Source organism: Mirounga angustirostris, unplaced genomic scaffold, assembly GCF_029215605.1.
Source record: "Mirounga angustirostris isolate CCGP_5_RB_7025 unplaced genomic scaffold, mMirAng1.0.hap1 SCAF_4, whole genome shotgun sequence".
Taxonomy (NCBI): Eukaryota; Metazoa; Chordata; class Mammalia; order Carnivora; family Phocidae; genus Mirounga; species Mirounga angustirostris.
In genome coordinates, this window is record NW_026991712.1 from 170,566,519 (window position 1) to 170,591,100 (window position 24,582).

At 47.4% G+C, this 24,582-nt stretch overlaps 2 protein-coding genes across 9 annotated transcripts in view; both read right to left on the reverse strand.

Moving 5' to 3' along the window:
• DHDDS (dehydrodolichyl diphosphate synthase subunit) overlaps positions 1–2,894 on the reverse strand; it is a 30,963-nt gene extending 28,069 nt beyond the window's left edge. For 4 of the 8 annotated variants that reach the window (XM_064589720.1, XM_045870324.3, XM_045870322.3 and 1 more), the window contains exons 1-2: positions 2,791–2,894; positions 2,175–2,292 (exon numbers count right to left, since the gene is read on the reverse strand). In XM_064589720.1, the coding sequence (XP_064445790.1) occupies positions 2,175–2,237 (63 nt within the window). In that variant the 5' untranslated portion in view covers positions 2,238–2,292; positions 2,791–2,894. Of the gene's footprint in view, positions 1–277; positions 403–2,174; positions 2,293–2,770 lie in introns of those variants that run through there. The other 4 variants (XM_054506564.2, XM_064589717.1, XM_064589719.1 and 1 more) reach the window with 4 other exon arrangements.
• Positions 2,895–7,342: 4,448 nt separating this feature from the next.
• LIN28A (lin-28 homolog A) lies at positions 7,343–19,336 on the reverse strand. Its single transcript, XM_045870320.1, has 4 exons — positions 19,306–19,336; positions 18,658–18,842; positions 8,323–8,507; positions 7,343–7,562 (listed from the first exon to the last, which is right to left on the reverse strand). The coding sequence occupies exons 1-4, from the start codon at positions 19,334–19,336 to the stop codon at positions 7,343–7,345; spliced, it is 621 nt and encodes a 206-aa protein (XP_045726276.1).
• Positions 19,337–24,582: the final 5,246 nt, after the last annotated feature.

Below are 24,582 nucleotides of genomic sequence, written 5' to 3' on the forward strand. Positions count from 1 at the left end.
ATATATTCATTTATATTGAGCACCTACTACATGCCAAGTATTATGCTAGGCTTTTTTTTTTTACTTCATCTCAGTTTTTCTTCATATAAACCTATAAAGTAAACAGTATTAGCTTCATTTCATAGGTGAAAAAACAGGCTCAGAGAGGCCAAGTGACTTGTACAAGACACACAGCTAAGAAAAGGCAAAGTGGTTATTCAAACTGAGGTCCGTATGCTTTCAGAGTTCATCTTTTAACCATATGCACTTGACCACCACTTTGGTTTCAGGTCTCCACCTGGAAGGCACAGGAAGGATATTGCTGGCTGTGGTCCAGAGGCAAGGGTATCCTCCACAGAAAAGAGGAATCCACTCTATCCAATCGCTGCCACACAGGAATGGGGGCTCAATGTTGTTGCTCTTCTAATTACACAAGAGAAGCCAAGCATCAGGATTTTTATCAAAATGTAAATGTCAGAAGCCATTTCAAAGCAAACAAAAAAGACATTTTGGGGACCCAATAAAACGTCTTATCTGGCTTAGAGCTGCCTTTTGTTGTCTATTGCAGCAGAAATACACTCCTTAGCCTAATTTCCCTCACTGAAGGGCCTCGTCACTGACTGCTTTCCCCACGCCTCTCCAACATTTTCAGCTTTTGTCCCCCACATGTAGTCTTAAAAAAAAAAAAAAAAAAAAATTCCAGTCAAGTCATGCAGCTTGTTCTTCCCAACACACGACTGCAGTGGTTCCCCAAGAAGATGCTTTCTATTTCCTGGCCTGCCTGAGATCACTTGGCATTTGTGTGTGAATGTGTATGGGGGAGTGGGGTATAAGGCTTGCTGACTCATATATTCACTGCTACCCACTGCTTGACAGACTGTAGCTGAAAGACAAAACCAGGCGGACTGGCTTCAATCTTAAACTTGTTATATGCAGAAAATGTAACATTGTTGTGATCCTCAGAGAAAAGCGGAGGCAAGATTTGGGGAAGTAAGTGGGTGTAGGAAATAGAATGATTGTAGTCTTCAAACAGCTGAAAACAGCCCCAATAACAGCAGTAATTAAGAACCGCTAGACACTGTTTTCGGTGTATGTTCCATTTCATCCTCAAAACAACCATATAAAGTCACATGGTTAATAAATGATAGACTAAGACTTTCATTCTGTTTGTCTGTCTCTACAGCCCAAACTCTTTTTTTTTTTTTTAAAGATTTATTTATTTATTTGAGAGCGCGAGAATGAGAGAAAGTACATGAGAGGGGGGAGGGTCAGAGGGAGAAGCAGGCTCCTCGCTGAGCAGGGAGCCCGATGCGGGACTCGATCCCGGGACTCCAGGATCATGACCTGAGCTGAAGGCAGTTGCTTAACCAACTGAGCCACCCAGGCGCCCTCTCTACAGCCCAAACTCTTAACCATTATGCTCTACTGCAACATCAAGGAAAGATTATTCTATCTAAATCTAGAGAACAGTACAAGGAAAAATAGATTAAAGTTCCAAGTAAGAAATTTCAGTTCCCTATAAGGAAGACCTAACAGTCTAGGTTGCCCAATGATATGGGGAGGTGCTGGGGTTCCTGAAAATGTGAAAGTTAGGGCAATAATCTGCCAGAAATGCAGACCTGGAAGTTACCTTGCAATTCAAAGACTTGTTGGTCCCATTGTTAAATTACACTTAACATCATGTGTTACTCAACTTTATTTTTATTTATTTATTTATTTTTTAAAGATTGTATTTATTTATTTGAGAGAGAGAGAATGAGAGAGAGAGCATATGAGAGGGGGAGGGTCGAAAGAGAAGCAGACTCCCCGATGAGTAGGGAGCCCGATGCGGGACTCGATCCTGGGACTCCAGGATCATGACCCGGGCCGAAGGCAGTTGCTTAACCAACTGAGCCACCCAGACGCCCTGTATTACTCAATTTTAATAATAGCTTTTTTTTTTAAGATTTTATTTATTTATTTATTTGTGAGAGAGAATGAGAGAGAGAGAGAGAGAGCATGAGATGGGGGAGGGTCAGAGGGAGAAGCAGACTCCCCGCTGAGCAGGGAGCCCGATGCGGGACTCGATCCCGGGACTCCAGGATCATGACCTGAGCCGAAAGCAGTCGCTTAACCAACTGAGCCACCCAGGCGCCCCTTAATAATAGCTTTTGACACAAGATTACCCAACTAATCAGGAGACCAACTGTACTCACTTTTATGATGTTGGCACAGAACCATTCCCAAAGTGACAGCTCTCCTTCCTTGATCCATGACATAGCTCCTGCCCTGGCAGAAGATGACCCCAGAACAAGAAGACACCAGCCAGGTAAACTTGGATAAACAAGAAAGAGAATAAATCACCAGAGCTTGCAAACAGCTTCGGATGACTTTGTAGGGATTTATCTGGACTGTGGAGAGTAGCCAGGTTTAGGATCCAAAGACACTGGTCTAAGGCTATAATTCTTCACCACCCAGAGTTTATAAGCCAGTGAGACCTTCGGGGCAGAGGCCTTTCCTTGGTTTTGGCTTGGTGGACCTTGCTTCTATCCCCTTTTCCTCGGCATTTGCACTGACTTTTCCTGAACATCCAAGTCTGCTTCCTGTCACCTCATAGTGCCTACATCCTGATCCCTCCCTGCTTCCTCCTTCTCCATCTTCCCCAAGACCGTTTCCCATTCTGCGCTCCAACACCCTTCAGGTGTCGCCCCCATCACCTCCAATCTCAGTATTCTCCAAATTATTTATTCCCTCACTCATCTCTTCCACTGTCCCCTCTGTTTCTCCCACAGCCGTCTCCCCGCCCAGTCACCTCTCTCGCCTCTCGCTCACCCCTTAAACCCAACACCTGCTCCACACCGCCCGGCGCCTTTCAACCGCTCCACTTCCTCACGACGTGGCGCTGGAAGAACACGTCATCCTTGGGCGCTAGAACACGCCCCCCGTCACGTAATGGGCGGGGCTGCGCCCTGCGCCTGCGGGCTGGGAGAAGGGGCGGTACTAGCGTTCCAAGCGAAATTCGCACTCCCAGGAGCCGGGAAGGGAGGGTGGGGGGGAGGGAAAGAGATGGAGAGCGAGCGAGCGCCCCGCTCACGTGACCGAGGGGGGCGGGCGAGTGGGCTCCGGGCCACGTCCTGGGGACCGGGCCGGGAAAGGCGGGGTCGAGATCACCTAGGGGAGCGGGATGGTCTGTAGAGCCAGAGCGAGGCCTCGGGCAGGCTGCCCAATAGGGCAAGAATTCGCGGATCCGCTTGCCAGAAGCGCAATTTCAGCAGCTGGTGGCAGGTTAGAACTGTTGAGAAACGGGGTTGGACAGTGTCCTCCTTGCTGGAAGGCATGAGAAGTGGGCGTTGGAGTCCTGGTTCAAGTCTTTCAAATTCCGTATTTACTGCTTGCAGTTGTATTTTGTGGACTTAATCATTTGCTAACTTCCTAGCCTTAGTCAGTCTCGCAAACGCACTTAATAATATCATTTTGCGCTGATTTAAAGCACTCATATTTTAGGATTTTCAGATTCTTAGGACCTACCCAGAGCAACTCAAAATGGGGTTGAGGCTGGAAAGAGCTCTGCTCTAAGAGTGACTAATGAAAGGCCATCAATTAACCCTGATAGAAAAATCAAAGGCATTAAGCTCTGTAACCTTTAAGGAAAACTGTTGCAGAACTTGAGGGACTCACAAAAGAAACTAAGAGATCGATTGCTTCTCAGCCTTTCGGCTAAGATCAAATGTGAAGAAACTAAGAGTTCGATTTTCCCAAAGTTAAAAAAGGAAAAAAACAACTTTACAATTTCTAAAGAATCTTGCTGTTTCTCACTTTGTAGTCTCATCAAGAGAACAAGGCAAGGAAGAGTTATTGCACTGGTAACTCCCAGTTCATGTGTCTCGTGAAAAGGTTACTTTTAACACACATGATCAAAGAAAGCCCTAGAGATGAGTAACCCACCCTTGAATAGTCTTAAGCTTTTCTATCCTTCCTGCTTTGCAACCTGGGAATTAAGTTTCAGCCTAGCTCATTAGTTCACTTTTGCAGGAACACCATTTACTGAAGCCCTGTAGTAGAGTTTGCTTTTAGCAGCTTCCATGGCCAGCTTTGACTTTTGGTATGAAGTCTCTCAAGTGGATGTATTAAACTTCTTACCCTTGTCCTGACATCTCTTTGCTCTTTGTGTAATAGATGGCATGCCTCCAATCAATTTTTTTTAAATCCCCTCCCTTGTTGGCAGCAGAGGTGGCGGGGGCCGGGGGGGGGGGATGGGGACTAGATGTTTTAAAATACAGTATTCATTAGAAGGCTAGCACACTTGGGCTCAAAGAAAACGTTGTTTTTGTATAGCTAATCAGTGTTACTTCCTCTGGCCTCCATTTCCCTAGTTCCACATATTTCCCTCCCTGGGGTGCTGCAGGGGGTTAATTAATTAAGATTTGTAAAAGGCTTTGAGGAGCAGGGGAGAAAGTATTAGGGTCTCATGCCCCAAGCCATGGCCCCATCCTTTCATCCCAGCCAGTGGCACAACCCCATTCTTATGCATGCCAAGCTCCTAATCCCCTCTTGAATGTGGCAGCTTCCAAGGAAGAGGACAAGAGGCCTTAACTAGAAACAAAAATCCACTGTAATGAGGTGGAAGGACTGAATTTTCAAGATTCATTTCTAACAAAATGGCTGAACAGGAAATGTAATGGTTCTTCTGTTACTTCTGAGTCCCAATCCAAGAAAGCGGGAATTATGGAAGAAAAAACACCCTGAAGATCCAACAAGAGGACAGTTTCAGTACCAATAACTTTTTATTTATTCATTGTATTTTTCCAGGGTAAAGAGAGAAGGGAAAAGGGTCAGCATGTGTGTTACAAAACAATAGCAAGTGGGAAAGGAAGTACCCGGCACAGCAAAACAACCATCAAATAAACACTCCCAGAGATGGAGTCACTAAAGCCCAAGGAGGCTCAGTCTCCTGCAGTTCAGAAATGATGGGAAGGGATCAGGGAAAGAACAGATAGGTACAGCTTTCCTACCACCGACCCCCCATAAATTCAAGATTTCACACAAAGCTTTGGTTTCTAGCAGTAAACATGGAGTTACATTCGTCCGTCTCCTATTAATCTTGTGGCCACTTTGACATAAGCTTCTTGCACCTGCATAAAAGTTCCTGAGTGATTTGGATATACATTCATCTTCCCTTCCTTGGTCTCCCGACCCTACTTTCTACGTGGAAAGCACCCCCCCCCATTGCATTTGCTTCTCTCTACCGTAAGACTGGAGATTAAAGTAGGTTTGTTCCAACCAAATACAAGCATATCAATATGAATCACATCAAGGAATGGTCTTGGCACAGGAGACTGGGAACAAGGGAGGAAGTGTTCTTTGCTTCTTCCAGATGTAAATGTGTATGTGTGGGGGCTTTTTTGGGGAGGAGGGGTAGAGGAGGGGTCAAGTTTTTAGGACAGAAGATCTGGCCAAAAATAGGAAAAAGGGGAAGGGAACACAAAAGAAAGGATGGTTCAAGACCGCCACACTTCCAGAGGGGTCACCAAGCTATGTTCCAGATTCTTTTCCTGGTGCAGAACCTTTTGTCAAAGATGCTTTGGCTATTTTTCTCAATACAAAAAGAAGTTTGTAAACAATAAAACCCCAAAAGAACACGGAGAAGACCAACACATTATATTTACACCAACCAGACCACCTAGCAATCACCCAGTCCGCTATTCGTTAAGTCCTACGAAACCCAAACAAATACGAAAACTAGAGGGGGGCAGCGAGCGGGGGAGACAAGAACCCAGGATCAGACACACATCACCCAATGCGTTCTATTGCATTTGCCCCGTTTCAACAGTGAGGTAGGGTTGTGGTGATCTCATAGCATGGAAATAAAACCTGTCCTCCTTTAGCTACCACGACACTTAACCACTGTGGCAGCAGGACAGGACACCGGATCTGGGCACCGTGAAGAAGCCATGGCTTATGGTCTCTCTGGAAGCCAACAAGAGAAGCCCAGAATTTATAAAGGTTAAGAAATTTAGCCTTCGCTGCATACACTCATCCCTGGGCAGCTCAAGATGGGTCCAGAGTTATTTTTCTTAAACCCATCCTTACCAATTCATTTTTAAAACTTGCACACGCACGTGCGTGCACGCACGCACACACACACACCCTGTTGTGCATGGTAGGTCTAGCCCAATCCAGTGAAGGATGGATCTGGTATGTAAAGTGAGTCCTGTGCCCTGGGATTAGAAGTCTGGAACAGGAATCCTTTATTACACGTATAGACAACTCGCAACTAATCTTGGCTTCCCCATGGCACCTTTCAGCTGGTGCGACCTCTCCTGACGCTACTTCCTGGACCATCTTTTCCTGTTCAGACCAATTTCCAATCTTCCAGTAGGAGATCAAGTCATGGGGCAACTGAGTTAAAACCTAGTCTCCCATGGCTCACTGAAGGTATGGCAGAAAAGCCAGCTCTAATTGCCAAAAATGAGGTAGTTCAATAGGCTATGCACTCCAAATAGATGTTCTCCCTGGTGATCAAACAAAATATTCCTGCTGTGCAGTCCCGGACCTGCTGCCGACTTATCCCTGAGATCGCTAATGTACCTGAGAACACAGTGCAGGAATGAGGGCCTTAAGATTAAAATACACAAAAATACAAAACCAGAATATTTATATTACGAAAACAAAGTTAAAATGCACAAGATACGTCATTCGCACACAGCTAGTGCAGTTGGCATCCTGGAGAAAGTGGGGCCCAAGGTGCGGTGTCCACGGGAGCAAATAAATAAAATTCTATCGGCCCAGAATGGGGTGGGAGTCAGCTTCGGGGCAGCAGGTCTGCAGCTGTTCCCCCAACAATCCTGTGGCTACTGTCACAACCCACTGCTTGAGACAGTCCTCAGCACCCTATATCCCAACAGTAGGTTATGAGACAAGATGTGGAAAAACCCGCCTTACCCCTGAGAGACTCCCTCCCACAGAATATGGTGGCTCGTGGGTTGGGCCCATCCATCTGGTCTCATGCTTAAATCTCTACATTCTGGCATGGGAACAATTATTACATCTCCTTCTTCGAAAGGAAAACAATTCCCCTCCCCAGGCCACTTTCAAAAGCTGGAGATCTGGGGGCAGAGACTCCTATAAAGCACACAGGGAGGGATTTTCTCCAGAACCCTCAGAGCATTTGGATAGAGCGCAGTTGGAGATCATTGGCCTCACCCCTTCCCCCCTACCCTGTGCCAAGAGGGAAGAGGGGGTGACGCTGTGGACCCCGGCCTGAGATGCATGGCAGAGCCAGCTGCCCCCCACCCACCCTGTCCCCACTTTCTCCACTCTGCCGATTGATGCCTGCTCCTCAAAACTTCCTGATCGCCAAAGAATTGCCCCCACCCGCTGCAGCTCAATTCTGGGCCTCTGGGAGCAGGGCAGGGCTATGGATCTCTTCTTCTTCTTCCTCCCGAAAGTAGGCTGGCTTTCCCTGTGAGCTGGGAGCCTGCTGGGCCTTCAGGGGACACGAGGCCACCATATGGCTGATGCTCTGGCAGAAGTGGCACTTCTTGGGCTGGGGTGGCAGCTTGCATTCCTTGGCATGGTGGTCTAGACCTCCACAGTTGTAGCACCTAGAACAGAGCAGGATAGTCAAGTTGAGAAACGAGTGAGAGCAGAAGCCTTCCTCTGATTGAGGACACCTGGGCTCTGGTCAGTTACTATACTCACTCCCCTTCCTGGAAACTAATTTCCCCACTTAGAAAAGGAAGAATATGACCATAACTGCTACCTCTAAGTTCTTCCTAAATCTGTAATTGTCTAGATGGTATCTTCAGATTCAGGTTAACCTGAAAATACTGAAATATCAAGAATGGAAATCATGGACCCCAACTGGAAACTGCAATTTGGGAGATAGGTAAGATGCTACCGTGCCCTTAAGAAACGGTACCTGTCATTCACTAAAAATAAGGAAAATTAAAGGAATCAGACCATATGATCTGCTCCAGGACACAGTGAAGACAAAAAAAACGAGCCACTTAGGAGACCTAGTGAAGAAGCAACAGGTACATACACCAGTTTGCCCTCATCACGTAGAGTTTCACATTCGTGGTCTCCTTTGCCTCTAAAATAATCATGTGAGGCTAGCATCACTACCCCTAACTAACAATGAAAGCAAGAGCTCACAGAGCAAAATTACTTGTCAAGTCAAAAAGCTAGGTCATCATGTGCCCCTCTCACGTACAGCCCTTTCCCCATCTCCCACATCCTAAGGCAGAAACCCCGAATACCCAGGTGTTGCCAGGGACCACAGGCTTCATTTTGTCTTTGGCATCCTGGTCCAAGAAAGGGGCTAGATCGGGAGAGCTCTCCCTTCTCAAGCCACCTTCATACCTGTCTCCCTTTGATCTGCGCTTCTGCATGTTCTTCCCTTTGGGCCGCCTCTCACTCCCAATACAAAACACCCCACCAGGGCCGGTGACCCTGATAGACTCTAGGCCCTTAGCCGACTTCTTAAAGGTGAACTCCACTGCCTCACCCTCCTTCAGGCTCCGGAAGCCCTCCATGTGCAGCTTGCTCTGGGGAAGGAAACATGGGAGATTTTAATGTTAGTTCTCCATGCTTACACCAAAAGCCTGCATACATGCGTTCTTGTAAGTTGTGAAGAACAAGTGTGATAATACTGCCATGTTATCAGTAAAGAAACTGTCAACTCAAAGAGCTCCATAATTAAGAACAAGTGATCTAGGTTACATTAACAAAGAACAATCATTACATAATCAGATGCCATAACATTTTCGGTAGCTAGTCTCATTTAAACTAAAATAGAACAGATCAAAAAAAAAAAATTTTTTTTTTTAAAGATTTTATTTATTTTTATTTGAGAGAGAGAGAATGAGAGAGAGGGAGCACATGAGAGGGGGGAGGGTCAGAGGGAGAAGCAGACTCCCCACTGAACAGGGAGCCCGATGCAGGACTCGATCCAGGGACTCCAGGATCATGACCTGAGCCGAAGGCAGTCGCTTAACCGACTGAGCCACCCAGGCGCCCCAGATAAAAAATTTTTAAACTTAGCATGCATAAGAAATCAACAAATAGAGGCGCGTGGCTGGCTCGGTTGGTGGAGCATGTGGCTCTTGATCTTGGGGTCATAAGTTCAAGCCCCATGATGGGTACAGAGATTACAGGAAGGAAGGAAGGAAGGAAAGAAGGAAGGAAGGAAAAGAGAGAGAAAGAAAAAGAAAGAAAGAAAAAAGGAAGGAAAGAAAGAAAAAGGGAGGGAGAAAGGAAGGGAAATCAACAAATATAAAACTGTAAAATGTAACAGCCTTGTACACTTTAAAAATGTTGAGGTCATGGGCGCCTGGGTGGCTCAGTCGTTAAGTGTCTACCTTCAGCTCAGGTCATGGTCCCAGGGTCCTGGGATTGAGCCCCGCATTGAGCTCCCTGCTCAGCGGGAAGCCTGCTTCTCCCTCTCCCACTCCCCCTGCTTGTGTTCCCTCTCTTGCTGTGTCTCTCTCTTCAAATAAAAATAAAATCTTAAAAAAAAAAAAAAAAGTTGAGGTCATGAAAAACAAAGTCTGAATAAGTACAGAAACTCAACAATTAAGTGTGATGCATGCTCCTGGATTGGGTCCTGGAACAGGGAAAAAAAACATTAGGACAACTCACAAAATTTACATATTGGAATACAGATATGTTCCCATATTAAATGCCCAGATTTTGATCTTTGTACTGAGACTGTGAAAGAGAGTGACCCTAGTTTCGAAAATACACACTGAAATATTTAGCAATAAAGGTGCTTGATGTCTGTAACTTATGATTAAGGAGACAAAAAAAGTTTATTTGTACAATGAAGAATGACCAGGCAATTGGGACAGAATTTTAAGAATTGCTGAATCTGGGTAAAGGTCCTATGGGAGTTTTGGGGTAAAGGTCATATGGGGAGTTTTTAGTATTATTCTTGCAACCTTCTTCCAGGTTTGGAATTCTATCAAAGTAATGTTACTACAAGGTCAAGGAACAAGACAGTATGACCCAAGCAGATGGATCAGTAAATTTATAAGGGAAAATCCACTAAGAGATCCAAGTACATATCGAGAAATTAATAGGTGAGGGAAACAGTTTAAAACGGTTGAGAAAATTAGCTGTCCATTTTGGATATCAAGCCAGACTTCTATACTTTCTATCACATGTATGCAAAATACATTCTAGAGGGTTTAAATATCAAAATGTTAAAAAAAAGGGGGGGGCGCCTGGGTGGCTCAGTCGTGAAGCGTCTGCCTTCAGCTCAGGTCATGATCCCAGAATCAAGATCATCTCAGGTCATGATCCCCCCATCGGGCTCTCTGCTCAGTGGGGCTCTCTGCTTGGCGGGAAGCCTGCTTCTCCCTCACCACTCCCCCTGCTTGTGTTCCCTCTCTCTCACTGTCTCTCTGTCAAATAAATAAATAAAAATCTTTAAAAAAAAAAAAAGTTAAAATCCTGTAAAAAGACAGACTGATGAAACTACAAAAAGCAACTATAAATCAGTAAGAAAAAAAAAAAATCACAGAATATCATGCCTAACACATTTTTGAATGAACCAATGACCCAAGAGGTAAATCTGAATTATCTGACTTGGGAAGATGACCAAGTACTACTGGTGAAGGAGAAAAAGATCTAGAATGTTTGGAACAACCCCATTAAAACACATGTTTTTACCAAAATTTAAAAATATCAACACTTGCCCGGCAGCCTTCCCCAAAAATGGGAGTTATCACCTAGCTAGGTGAGCAGCTATAACAGGGTCATAAGAACCCAGGGTTTCTGATTTAAATAAAGCTCACAGCCTATTCCACCTTGCCGCTTAATACATCAACAGCAACACCTTAGTGCAGGTGAATGCCTCTCCCATAGCCTCCCCAGAATAGACTTCATTATAGCTTACCCCATTATAGTCAAACATCCAAAGAGTGCGTCAAATGTCAACAAAGTGTGGTTACAGAAAATAGGGTTCGGAGAAGCAAAAGGCATCACTGTGCACCCACTCTTGGCTTAAGGGAGCATGAGTAAGTAACATTATTATATTATGCAGGTGGTGGTTGGTAGGAGGAATATTTCAAACTGGAACTTAGGTCTTAGGTGCAACATGCTCTTTAGCCGATGGGATCCCCAATTTCTCCATCATTTACATTGTTGTTTTAATTCAGATAGCATTGCTGAAAACAAAGATCCCATTGAGATCATTGGTTAAGAGCCTAAGCCTGAGTGCCAGACATGGTAGTTCATGGAATGTTGGTTCTACCAACTGTTGGCTGCATGACCTTAAGTCAATCATTCACCTCTGGCCCTCAGCTCCTTCAGAGGATGGGGTAACAGGTAAGTTACTCACCTAAGCCTCTAATGAAGATTATATGGGCATGGAAACATCAAGAATATGCTCAGCTAATATTTCATGTATTATTATCTGTACCTTTTGTCCACCAGTTCCATCATAGGAATAGCCTCTCCTGTCTTTTCCTACCCACAGGAACAGCCTAGGACAAGAAGACCGCGCCCAAGAAGACCGCGCCCAAGAAGACCGCGCCCTTCCCCCAATGTTGATGTGAGGGAAGGGGCAGTGTTAAAGCAGGAAATAAAAACACTGCAGGGCTCTTTCCCCTTTCCTGTTGCACAGAAACCACCCTGATTTGAAGTTACATTTGACTTGTTTCTTATTCATCTGGGACAAGCCAGTCGGTCAGGAGGTACAATCCCAGGTCCTCCCATTTGCCTAGTGGGTTCCAAGGCTGGGACTCTCCTAGTTCCAGCTGTGATTGAGCAGATACGTGATTAAGAACAAGGGTTTGGAGTCTGAGGGCCTGTTGTTCCCTCCTTTCTGCGCTGACCTATAAAATGGAGCAAATATTAATTTTATGGAGGAGCTATGAGGTTTTATGCATGAAGAGTGGTTAACCCATAGCCAGCCACACATAAATCCTCAGTGAGTAGCAGTTATCAGCCCCTTCAGACTGGATCAGGGCAGGGTAACAGTGAGAACCAAGTGTCAAGAGCCTCAAAATTTTAACTCTGGTTTTTATAACTGTGGAAACTCAGAAAAAAATATCCATCTACACCTCCTAGGCTTACTGGGAGAACAAGAAAATACCAGTGTGGGCAACGTGAAACTGGTCCTCTCAGGTCACCCACTCCATCACTGGAGGATCTGAGGTCTATTTAAGCCTCTCAAAAGTTTAAAAAAAATAACCCCGCAGGCACCTTACCATAGCCGGTCAAGATTTAGACTGGTGGTCTCCAGGGGTGGCTCCCTGCCCCCCACCCCGCCCCTTTCTACAGCACATAGTTTGAATTCCTCTCTTATCAGATAGGTAATCGCCGTGCAGCCCCACTGCGCTGGCCTCACAGGGCCTGCATCAGAAAGGAGCCTGAAATTCTTGCTACTACCCCCACCCCACCCCCAACCACACACAAAGCAGGGCCCCGCCCCTCTCCCCATCCCCTCCAAAAAAGAAAAGGCCTGGGGGGGAGGGGCAAGGCTTGAGCTCCCCCAATAGAGCCCAGCCCCAGGAAACAAAGAGTTGACACTGGTTGGTTCTGGTGGTCAGATTCCTGGAGTTCCAGAGGCTGCGGCTTCCCCCGACTCCCCCCCACCCCACATTCACCACATTCATCAGTTCCTTCCTCTCCATGTTGGGGTTATGGTCACGGAGAGAAATGGATAGAGACACCTTTCTTCCCCAGTCAAGCCTGCTGGGTCTGCCAAAGTCACCACCAGCAGCCATCCTTCCTTCTCCCTGACCTGCCATCCCAGCCTTCCAGAGAGAACTACACAGGACCCCTGCCCACCCCCCAACCCTTGTTACCTTTGGTCAAATCCTTTATGCAGGAACCTGAACGAGGGTTATTTATTCCGATAAATTATGTGAAAGGTTAGTGGGGAGGCAGGCTTCCTTCCCATCTTCCTTACCTAGTTCGTTCAAGGCCAGAGGGTGGGCAGCCCACAGGGGGTCCACTGCACGGGGGCCGATGGCATTTCTTCTGTTGGATGGCAGGGAAGGGTTCAGGCCAGTTCTCTATTTAGACCCTCTGCTTCCTTCTTAATACCTCACCACTGTCTCCACTAACCTTCCCCTCATCAAATACTCCATCCCAGCATCAATCGGTGGCTTCAGCAGTTTCTATAATAAAAAGGAGCTTAGGGGTCACACAGAGAATGTGATGGAGTAAAAAGCACACAGGCACTTGAGTTTCCCCGGAAATTACTCTCTAAGGTCGGACACACGTGGGTTTTTTAATCTTCTGTAAAAGCAGGGCATCAGACTGCATGATAACCAGCTCCAACAAGGCCCATTTTTAGTCACATTGCTCCTTTCTACAGAAGTGGCAGGCAGAATTTCAGGAAAACTTGCTTCGGTCTCAGGGATCCAAGTCTGAGTTCCTGGTTTTTCTGCAACACTCAGGGCCATTCCAGCTCAAGACTGATTAGTGCATGTCTATCCCTTCAGGGCTAGACACCTAGCAATACACAAATCTTTGTGGCCTCAGCCAAGCTCTCCACTATCCTGAGTTGCTGATATGTATCCACGCTTAGTAAGGCTAAGGAGAGGCTAAGGAGAGCTCTAAGCACTTACCCTTTATACCAAGCCTGCCAAGTAGGCCTTATTATGACCCCATGTTACAGCTGAGGTCAGGGAGGCAGAGAAGGGAGGCACCTCGTCCAAATTCAGTGAGCTGCAGAGATGCTCTGATTGCAGCTAACCTGACCCTCCAGCCAGTGCTATGCAATAATGCAGATCACATACACATATTCTAGAACTTTCTGACAGCCGCATATAAGGAAAGGAAGCCGATGAAAGAAATGACTCAGTCCTGAGGTGTTGTCATAGTCCTACCTGAGCTTCATTCCTGAAGGTAGGATTTGGTAGGGGCTAGAAAACCAACCAGCTCTACCAGAAGCAGTTTGTTTGATGATGTGTCAGGGAAGGTTGAGGAAAGAGATCTGTCCAGAACCAGAGGCTGCCAGCAGACAGGCAACCCCCAGAGAGCACCTCTGCTCGGACACAGCCAGGACCCCAGCAACTGCCTGGAGTCCTCCACCAGATGGTGCTGCTCAGCAGCTTGTCTGCATTAAAAGCCGCTCTCGGGGGACTGAAGGAGTTGCCAGGTTCGGAGCTGAAAACCAGAGCTTGATCTCCCCAGCTCCTCAGGGCAAGGAAGCTTCTGTCCTCAGGAAGGAGTTTCAAGGGGACCAAACTTTCAAGGATAGGAAGCTGACTTCTCACCAGGGCCCACACCCACCCAAGGGGTGCAGAAGAAAGGGTCCTGCAGTTTTAAGCCAGAAACCCAGTTGTTCTGGTGCTCTTGACCATTTACAAAAGCCACTTACTCTTCTTGGACTTTGAGTTCCTATGTGAATTAAATACTCCAAGCTGAGATCATTTGAAATGAGTCTGTACAAATGATTTACTATTCCTGAAAATTTTCTCCTCCCCCACACTGCCTGACCCCAGATTTCGGATAGGTAGTAATTGTTACTGCTGCCTGCAGGAAGAAGGGAGGGTGGAGGTTTTGCCTAGAGCAGTTTCCCCTCCAAAAACAGGCAATTCTAGTAGGGTGGTTTGATTAGGAATGTTCAAGAAACAATTTTGCCCTGGGGAAAGTCACTAAAAGACAGGCAGTTGTGTCACCAGCTGAATGAAAGTGACAAGTTTCTCATATTGAAAGCTCACTCAGGATGGTGGCACAGCCTTTACTTCGGACACTGTCCAGAAAGCATGTCTCTTCAGAAAGAGAAAGACCCGAGAAGATCCCATAACGCTCAAACTAACCTCTACCAACTTTCTGAAAATCAGGGTGATTCACTTACTTCTTAGAATCTGATTTGTCCTGTTAAGATGAAAAAATTAAGCAATGACCAAACCTGTGGCTTCCAGTTCCATAAGCAAAAAAACCAGAGGATCCCATCTGGGTCTCCAGTTGTGACAATCCTGCCACCAACTTTCATGGTGCATCTAAGAGCCCAGCCCTATTTTAGACATCGGTCCGGAAAAGCAGTTATCAGCTAACATTCCCTCCCCCTATCTCCAATCTTTTTCTCTGGAGGAAGACCTCTACTGACAAGGACCCCAAACTGTTCACGTCCTCCTGATTCGGGAGCTCCTTACTTCATATGCATTCCTTCAGCCCACCAAGTAAGGACTAGGAAACTAACCGGACAGCTAGTCCCGCCCTTAAGATCTTATAGGTTAGTTAGAGAAGGAGAGATAAGACAAGCACATCACTAACTAGATATGAGGTGAGTAATCAGAGGCACTAGTAAAGTTATAAACCAAGTGGGAAAGATCTCTTTACATTCTCCCCTCCCCGCCCCCAACACCCAAGAGTCCTAATTCAGACCCTGCCGGAGGTTGCTCTCCCACTCATCCGTCGCAGAAAAAGCAAGCCACGTGGCTTCAGTTGTTAACAGTTCCTCAGGATTGAAATATTTCCTCCTAACCCAAACTTGGTCCCTTAGTCAGATTTGGGCTCTTCTTTTGCCTCCAGGCCTTCCAATTCCGCTTTTTAGCTAGAAAGCCATCTTAAACTCGTATTTGGGTTCTGAGCAGCTGTAGAGTAAGCAGGGAGCCTTTTCTTGTTCTCAAATTTCCACAAATCTTGGGGGTTTGGGAGTTGAGCCACAGGAAACATGAGTTAAGCCAAAACTCTTAAAACGGCTATGAAGATTTCAAAATTCTTGGTGAATCTTAGGAAAACAATTTAGTGCTTTCTTGCCTGCTTTCCCTATATAACTATTTCTCAACTGAGGGGGAGTCTGCCTCCAAGGGGGGCATTTGGCAACGTCTGGAGACATTTTTGGTTGTCACAACCGAGGGATGCCCTGAACAAAGAGTTATCCTTTTCAAAATATGCCAATAGTGTTGAGGTTGAGAAACCTTGATTTAGGGCTGGCCATCTGCCAATATTATGATTCTTAAATTCTCCTAACTCCAGGGACAAGCAGAGAGTTCCAGATCTAAAGATCTGTGTCTGAATAAAACGGTTTAGAGAAATCTCTTTTGCAACCCCCCCCCATTCTTAAGGGTAAGGGTAGGTTTTCTTTCCTACTCATCAACGGGGGGGGGGCGCACGGCGGGGGGCATGAAGTGTTCTGAGAGGGAGCAAGGACAGTAGTGAATAGTGTTGGGAACCAAATAAGCCCAACCTTGGAAGGAAAAGAAAATGTTAAATTGCTTTCCCCCCTTTTTATCTTTTCTTATTAAAGGGCTTCCTGACCCTTCTTCCCTGGTAGATGTTTACCAGGACAATTACCCTTCTCACCACCTCAGGCTCCAGGGTACCTACCAGCAGCAGCCAAAGGGGAGGTTTTCTTCTTAAAGAGAGCTGCCTTTACCCGAGCCCCCACCTCCCGCCACACACACACACACACACACACACACACACACTCTCTCTCTCTCTAGCCTAGAACAATTTTTAGGGATCATCCTGCATCTACTCAATTCCTCTACATTCGATCCCCAAGAGATAGTTCAGATTTCTCAACTGCAGGGATTGTAATCACCAGTCTACTGCTACCATAGGGTTTGAGGATCAACCCAAGCCCCGGCAGCATGCTATCCTACCAGGTAAGGCTCAGGGAAATTCCAGTCATTGTCCTCTGTGACTGTTGGTGGAGGGCGTTTGGGAGACAAATTGCTGATTCCTTCTCCCTGCTCAACTCCCTCTTGATAACTTACTCAACCTCGGCATGTCCCCGGACATTCCAAGACCCAGATTATCTCCCAACTAACCCAATGAAGGAGCATGGTGCAGGCTCCACTCCCCAAATCTGAAGGTCCCTGCTTTCCTCTAGACCATCCAGTATTTTCCAAATGCTTTTGATCCCAATGTTAAGTGGCTTGAGGCACAGATTCATTTGTTCAGGAACACCTTCCTTGGTATTTGCATAGCACCAACGAACCCCAGATGATGAGGGGCTACATTCCTTCCAGCCCCTCTTTAGCAGCCTTTGGAAGGGAGGCAAGAAAATGTTGGGTCTCTTTTATTCCAAGCCTCCCAAAGTTGGGGAAGCTGTCCAGTCCGTCTCCAGACCAACAGAATTTAATCTCTTTGTGATCAGATAAATGGGCAAGTGGGAGAGCTGGCTACCCCGCTGAGGAGGGCCATTCAAAGCTGGTTCCTGTAATAAAGTGATTTAATAGATCTAAAGAGGCCAATTCCCTTCATTCTCCCACAATTACTTCCTGTGGGTTATCATTCACATATGTAAATGAGACGGGGGGGGGGGGGGACAAAGCCAGAACTAGTTGTCGGGATGGTGGGAGGGCGGCTGAGGGTGGGAGGAGATACAGGACGAGGCTAGGAAGTGGCTAAGCATATGGCTGCACACCCTCCCAGGGTATGTTCGAGTAACCCAGTGACCCCCTCCCCAGTACCCAACATGAACTGGTTCCCTGCATCCCCTATCTCCCCACTCCGTGTCCTCGCTGAAGGCCATGCTCCGGAGACTTCCCTGCAGCCTCCCACCAGTCCACCCAGGATCTCCCTTCACCCCTCCCCCTCCAGAATACCATCCCTCAGGCTCCAACCCTTAATCCCCACATCCTCCTTTCCCCTCCCCCAAGGCTCCTAAAGCCAACCTCTCCGAAGTAACCCCTCCCTGCCCGGCCTGGGTGTCAACCTACTGGACCTGAGATGATCAATTTCTCCCTCCCAGGTCCCACACCAAACCTCCAAAGGTGCAAGGGAGCCAAGCAACTTCCTTTTCATGGTTGTTATGGGTGGCTGGTGTCTCAGGACCACCAGAACACTTCTAAGAGATTCAGGAGGGGGTGAGAGGAAGAGGAAGCCGGGGAGGAGGGAAACCTGAAGTCTCTGGCTCCTTGTTCGAGGCTGGAATGTTAGGACAGCAATCAATGGCTGTCTGGGGCCATAAATGCCAAGCAGAGAATAGGTCCAGAGGCTAGCCTCCCTCCACCCCCTGCCCTGCGACACTGAATTTCACCCCGACTGGGCTGCCTTGCTTTAACTGAGAACTTGGGGTTGTGACCTAACTCCCTCCCAGCCTGGACTCAAAATCTAAGGCCTGGACTCCTTAGGTTTTCCTTCCTGGTAGAACTCCACAGCCAAAGCCCAGTGGGTTAATTCTGTGTCTGAGATGGGTACTCTGGAAGAGGTTTCAGGCCCCCAGATTCTTCAAGGATCTGCCAAACTCACTCCGGCCCCAGGGCTTGAGTTTTGGGTGACCACCTGGGTGAGGAGACCCGGCTGACTTCTCAGCTTTACCCGTTTGATCCCGGAGCGGTCTGCCTGCTTCTCTCCCGCCAGGGAGCTCCATTCACACGTTAGTGAAAGACGCTGGGCGCTCAGGGCCCTGCTCTGAAGGGGCATGTGCTTCCCTGGCCGGTCTGCTCGGCCCTCCCCCCACCGGCAAGCACAATACAACCTTAGTTTCTGCCACATGGGGTCACCTCCCTGCCCCCTGCCCCCTTCCCAGGGGAAAGAGGTAACAGACACGTGGTAAGCTAGAGGGGTTCCAGGAAAGGTTGGGGGTGCTGATAATAGATTCTGCACCCCCCCGTCCCGTTGGTGTTAATGCGGACTCAGAACTGGGGTGCCACGGCACAGACGAGAGCGCACAATGAGGGCCCCACCATCTCCCTCAATCCAACAGCCGAGTCCGGCCGCCCATCCTTGAATATGCGCGCCAACATCCCCTTGCCCCGGCGAAGTTCCCCGAATCGGTCTCACCTGATGCACAAAGACATCCACCGGGGGGTCAAGCGCGACCCCGGCGCGGGCGGTCATGGACAGGAAGCCGAAGCCCATGCGCACGTTGAACCACTTACAGATGCCGGCACCGTGCAGCAGCTGCGGCTCTTCTGCTGCCCGGGCGGCGTCGTCCGGCGTCTCCTCCGGCGCCTTGGCGCAGCCACCTGGAGGTTGGGAGGGCGCTCAACTGGGGGGCCACGGAATTGGAGGGTACTCTCAAGACCCCGCAGGGAGACCCCAATGTCCAGCCCCCGCGTGGGCACCCAGGTGGCTGCAGGTACCAAGCAGCTGGCGAGGAAAGACATGTCCTGGCCGCCTCCCGCGCTCCCCAAGCTCACGCTGAAGCCAGTGTTGCCCCAAAAGTTTTGCTCCTCTTCCCACAACACGTTGCCCGGGGATAGATGGCCCGACAGGCCCCTCCTCTTCTCTCCCCCCGCCCCCGTAGCCTCGGCGTGCACGCCACTGGGACACCAGGGTTCCTTGGTCCAGAAATGGCCCCTGAAGCAGGAGGCCGCACAGACTTAGGGTCCTTCGGCCAGTCTGGGGGACATTTCCCCACCTCCCTTTTATGTGGCTCCTGGGCGCCCCTGAAGCCTAAGGTGTCCCCAGTAAGTCCCGAGCTCGAACCTGCAAACTGCTGGTTTGACACAGAGCCCATGGTAGTCGGCTGAGCCCGCGGCCCCGGGCCCCTGGTCGGGTGGCTGCTGGCCCCAGAGAAGTCCGGAGGCAAAGGGGTGGCTCAGAGAAGAGGCTGCTACATCTTCCCCAGCACAATAGCGGTGGGAGGGCCCACGGCTTTTCAAAGGCTCCCAAATTCTAAAAGACAATGACCCAACCCCCCGCGGGCAGCCCCCTCCCCTCCCCTCCCTCTTCTTTCCCCTCCCTTTCCCTCTGGCTCCAGCTCCGGCCCTCCCCCATCGCTATGGTCTCTGACACCTCTGGGGTGTCCCTTCTCAGAATCTTGAGGTTTGACACCCCCTCCCCACACACATCTGGAGATGGGGGCCGTCAGCCCTAGAAGTCTTGAGTACCCCGGAATTTGGGATCCTGTACTTTAACGACTTAGTGGGGGCTCCCCAAAGCAGCATACAGGTGGGGGGCTTGTGTGGGGGGCGTAGTTCTAAAACCATGTGACTGCTCCCACACACACTCACAGACCACCCCCACCCCCCGCGCAGATAATTATACATTCCAGAGAGTTGGGGGAGGGAGGTGTGAGCCTGGCAGCGCTGGCCAATCAGAGACTCAAACCACCTGTCAAGGGAGAAATGGATGAGCCCTCCCCCTCCCCCAGCTCTTGAGCGCCCCTCCCCCTCCCTTCCCCTTCAGGCCTCCGAGCTGACCCGGCTGCTTGGCGCTGACCCGCTCTCACCCCCCACCCCCGTGTGCTTAGATAGACCTGGAGTTCAGGACATTAGGAAGCCTGGGATGGGGAAGCAGGGGGGAGGCTGGAGACCCAGCAGGGCTGATCTCCAGTCCTGACCAAGGCGCTGCCTCTCAAGGGGCTGTCTCTGACTAACTGAATGTCTCCGCCTCCCTGAGTTTCGACCGTTTTTCTAGATCTCTCAAAGTGCTCCTAATTGACTCTGTGTAAAAAACAAATCCTTTCCTTCCAAATCTGTATCTAAAATTGACTACACGTGGTGCTTCCTGGGCGAGCAGGAAGAACCCAAAGAGTGTTCCTCCCTCCTCCAGCTGTCCTCATCCTGTCCCCATCCCAGTCGCGTCCCTATCTGTTGCTGGGAGAGGGACTAGGTGGGTACGTGGATGGAGGCATTTCTTCCAGTACTCCGGACACTCTTGGGTTCCCAGACCCTCCTCCTTTCAGAGTCCCATCCTAAAGTGCGCTTCCCTCCCCAAGGAGTGCGGTTGGTGGAAGAACTGGAGTAAAGGATCTCCTTACTTAAAGAGGTAGCCTCCCCTTCTAAGAGATAAAGAGGGTTGGTCAAGGGGTGGCTAGTGCCCTGGTCGGAGATGGACAATGGCCGGGGGCTCAGTGCACGGCCCTGGCCCTGCCCCTTCACTTCCGGTGCTCAGTTCAAACTGGACAATGCCAGCTCCGGCCAGTTCCCCTCCCCCACTGCTACAACCCATTTAAAGAGACAGAGCCTGCTTTCGGGGGCATCCGCTTGCTCTGAATTCAGTCTCCAAGTGTACAGAACCTCTCGCGCTTCTCACCCTGAGCCTCTGTGTGTCTCTGTGTGTGTGTGTGTGCGCCGTGTGTGCGCGCGCGCGCCCACATGTGTATTTGAGAAAGAGAGAAAGGGAATGAGTGGGGGTAGGGAAGGGAAAAAGAGAAGAGCAAGGGGCTATGGAGAGATTATTTTTCTCTTTCTCCTATATGGAATCCTCTTCAAGAGACTAAAACTTGAGTGTAAGGGATGGCGGATAGGACTTTGGGTGATAAAGAGGACAATTGTGGCCCTTTGCTACTCAGCCTTAAAAATACATATCATTAACAAATACCGTTAACAGTGCCCGGGAGAACCTTAATTTAGTTCTTCCAAGTACATCAGCCAAAGCCATTTTTATTTATATAATCCTCCCCACCTCAGAGTCTTATCTCCCCTCGTTACTAGCGCCTTTAAAATATATGCACTCCCTGTATCTCTGTCCTTAAGATCCAAGAGCAGGTGACTGAGGTCTGGCTGAAAAGAGGGGAATGGGAGTTTAGCGGTTTGGTTTCGCTTGGTCCGCTCACGAATGAGAGCTGTTCCCTCGGCAAGCGTGACCAGCCTCTCTGTCCAGGGTCCTGAGAATGCCAGGAGCCCTGTCCACGGTGCTGAATAAGGCCAAGCTCTGCTGGCTCCCAGCTCCCAGCTTTGAGAATGCCTTCTTGACTTCCCACCTCCAAGTCCTTCCCAGAAAACCTAATTCTTCTCAACCCTCCAGTGACCCTGACACACTTGAAACAAGTGAAGGGATTCTCTTGAATGCCAAAAAGAGGGAATTTCCAGCAGTATGATTCTATGAGAGCAGAGCAAGTATCTCAAGCTCCCTTTCAGAAAAATGGATTTAACTATTCATTTGGCCACAGAGGGTGAGGAAAGAGGAGATAATATTTTCTGATTCAAAGGAAACCAGAGTAGGGGCACCTGGCTGGCTCAGTTGGTAGAGCATCTGACTCTTGATCTCCAGGTTGTGGGTTCCAGCCCCATGTTGGGTGTAGAGATAACTTAAAAATAAAAGACCTTTAAAAAAATAAAATCTTTTTAAAAAAGGAAACTAGAGCAGAAGAAACAAAAGAAAACAAACAAACAAAAACAAAGGAAACCAGAGTAGAAGAGAGACTAATCTGTTTTCAAATTATTTTCTTAATTAATAGGAAAATAGGAGCACAGGTGTTGGAGTCAGCCTGCCCATGTTTGAATGTCGAGTCTACTTTCACAGCTCTGTGAAGTGGGGCAAATTCTTTAACCTCTCTATGCCTCAGTTTCCTCCTCTGTCCGATGGGGATAATGAGAATATTTAACTCTTACAGTTATTATGAGGATAAAGTTAGATCCTACACATAAAGCTTTTAAAATAATGTCTATGATGGTTTTTAATAATGTAATCTACAACTATTATTATAGCTATTGTGTGTATGATTGTCTCTATGAGCCAAAACCTGCTGGATCATTTGTTTCTTAGGACTAGGGCCATTCATGTGTTACTTCTTTCTGCATCTTCTCCCACATCCTTACCAGTACCTAGCACAGTACCTGGTACATAGAAGACTCTCAAGAAGAGTCTCCTGAATAGGCTTTAATTGACATAATAAACATCATTATAATAGTCCTAATATTTATTCTCCTGGGCTATCTCTTTTAAGTCTAAACAATGCAACAGAGGAGGCACTCAAGACCTCATAAATTTGCATATGTAGAGGCAGAGGATGCTTTAGGAAGGGACATGTGGCTCCCAACATAATTGGCTCCTCATCCCCAGTGGGTTGATTCTAGGTGGGAGATGGGAATTCCTGACCAGACCCCTCTTCTCTTGTGTCCTTATCTCAGTGAAAACTTGTTAGGTACCTACTGTGATCCAGTCAATGTGTTAGCTCACAAGTTTGGCGGAAGAATCAGATAAGTAATATGCACTAAGTAATATGATGACCAAAATTGTACCCCCCAAAAGTAAAGAAGAAACATGCCTACAGCACCTGGCTGGCTCAGTTGGTAGAGCATGCAGCTCTTGAGCTTGGGGTCCTGAGTTCAAGCTCCACATTGGGGATAGAGTTTACTTTAAAAGAAAGAAAGAAAGAAAGATGAAAGAAAGAAAGAAAGAGAGAGAGAAAGAGAGAGAGGAAAGAAAGAAAGAAAGAAAGAAAGAAAGAAAGAAAGAAAGAAAGAAAGAAAGAAAGAAAGAAAGATTCCCTCTCTTCCAAGTTACAGTCTGGTTAGGAAGACAAGACCTCATATACTTAAGTATTGCAATTTTCTTGTGTATTTCTGGGAATGATAATATCTAGGTAGGAAGAAAAAGGGCTCTCTATTTTTTTTTTAAGATTTTATTTATTTCGGGCGCCTGGGTGGCTCAGTCGGGTTAAGCGACTGCCTTCGGCTCAGGTCATGATCCTGGAGTCCCGGGATCGAGTCCCGCATCTGGCTCCCTGCTCAGTAGGGAGTCTGCTTCTCCCTCTGACCCTCCTCCCTCTCTTGCTCTCTCTCATTCTCTCTCGCAAATAAATAAATAAAATCTTAAAAAAATATATTTTATTTATTTATTTGAGAGAAAGAGAGCACAGAGGGAGAGTGAGAGGGAGAAGCAGACTCCCCACTGAGCTGAGAGCCCGATGCGGGGGCTGGATCCCAGGACCCTGGGATTGTGACCTGAACCAAAGGCAGATACTCAACCAACTGAGCCACCCAGGCACCCCAAAAGGGCTCTTTAGACAAAGGTATTGTATTAACACAAAGGACATCTATTCTTTAAAGTATTTTGCCAAGTTTCTCTTGTGTAGGTTCATATCTTCATAAAAGGAAGAGCTGAAAGAGGTCTTAGTAATAACTCATTCAACATTTAAAAAATATTTATTGAGCACTCCCATGTGGCAGGCATTGTTCTAAGTGTTGGGAATACATCAATAAACAATACAAACAAAAATGCCACCTTTGTGGAGCTTTTATTCTGACAGGCATTAATAACAACAATTATTTATCAAGAATACAGGCACATTTCTTTACCATATTGTACACCTGAAACTCACATAGCACTGTATGTTAACTAACTGGAATTAAAATAAAAACTTAAAAAGCCAAAAAAAATTATAAAAAAAAGAAGGCATATTTCTTATCTCATTCAAGCCTGTCAATAACTCTGAGTAATAGGTATTAATATACCCACTTTGTAGGAGAGGAAACTGAAGCTCAATGAATCAATATAACCTGCCTAATGTAGCTCAGCTAATATGGCAGAAGCAAATTTAAACTCACATGTTTGACTCCAAAGCTCATATTCTTTCCATAGTCCTAGTAAGTTGTGACTGGCGCTGTCCCCATTTTATCAATGAGAAACAAGATATGTACAAGCAAAAAGGCTGTGGAGCAAGACTATATATTCAGTATGATTAATAAGTATGGTCCAAGCTTGTGATTCCTCTTATCTGAGCCAGCTCATCTGTCATTTTTATTTATCACCCTCCCCAAAAATCCTTGGCTTTGTAAATCCAAGAGCTGGCCAGAGCCAAAGCAGGTCCTTTTTGGGGCAATCATCTACATCCAACTCCCATTTCTGAAGTGTTCTGAGAACTCTGTGGTAAGGTCCAGAGTGGTGGTTTGGAGTTAAAGCCCTGACCATCTGCTAACATGAATGGTGCATTTGCGAAAAGTATTTCCCACAATGTGTCCTTCAGGAAACTAGTTCCATGGGATGATTAATACATCTTACTATTTTTAAAAAGTTTCTATAGTGAAATATTTG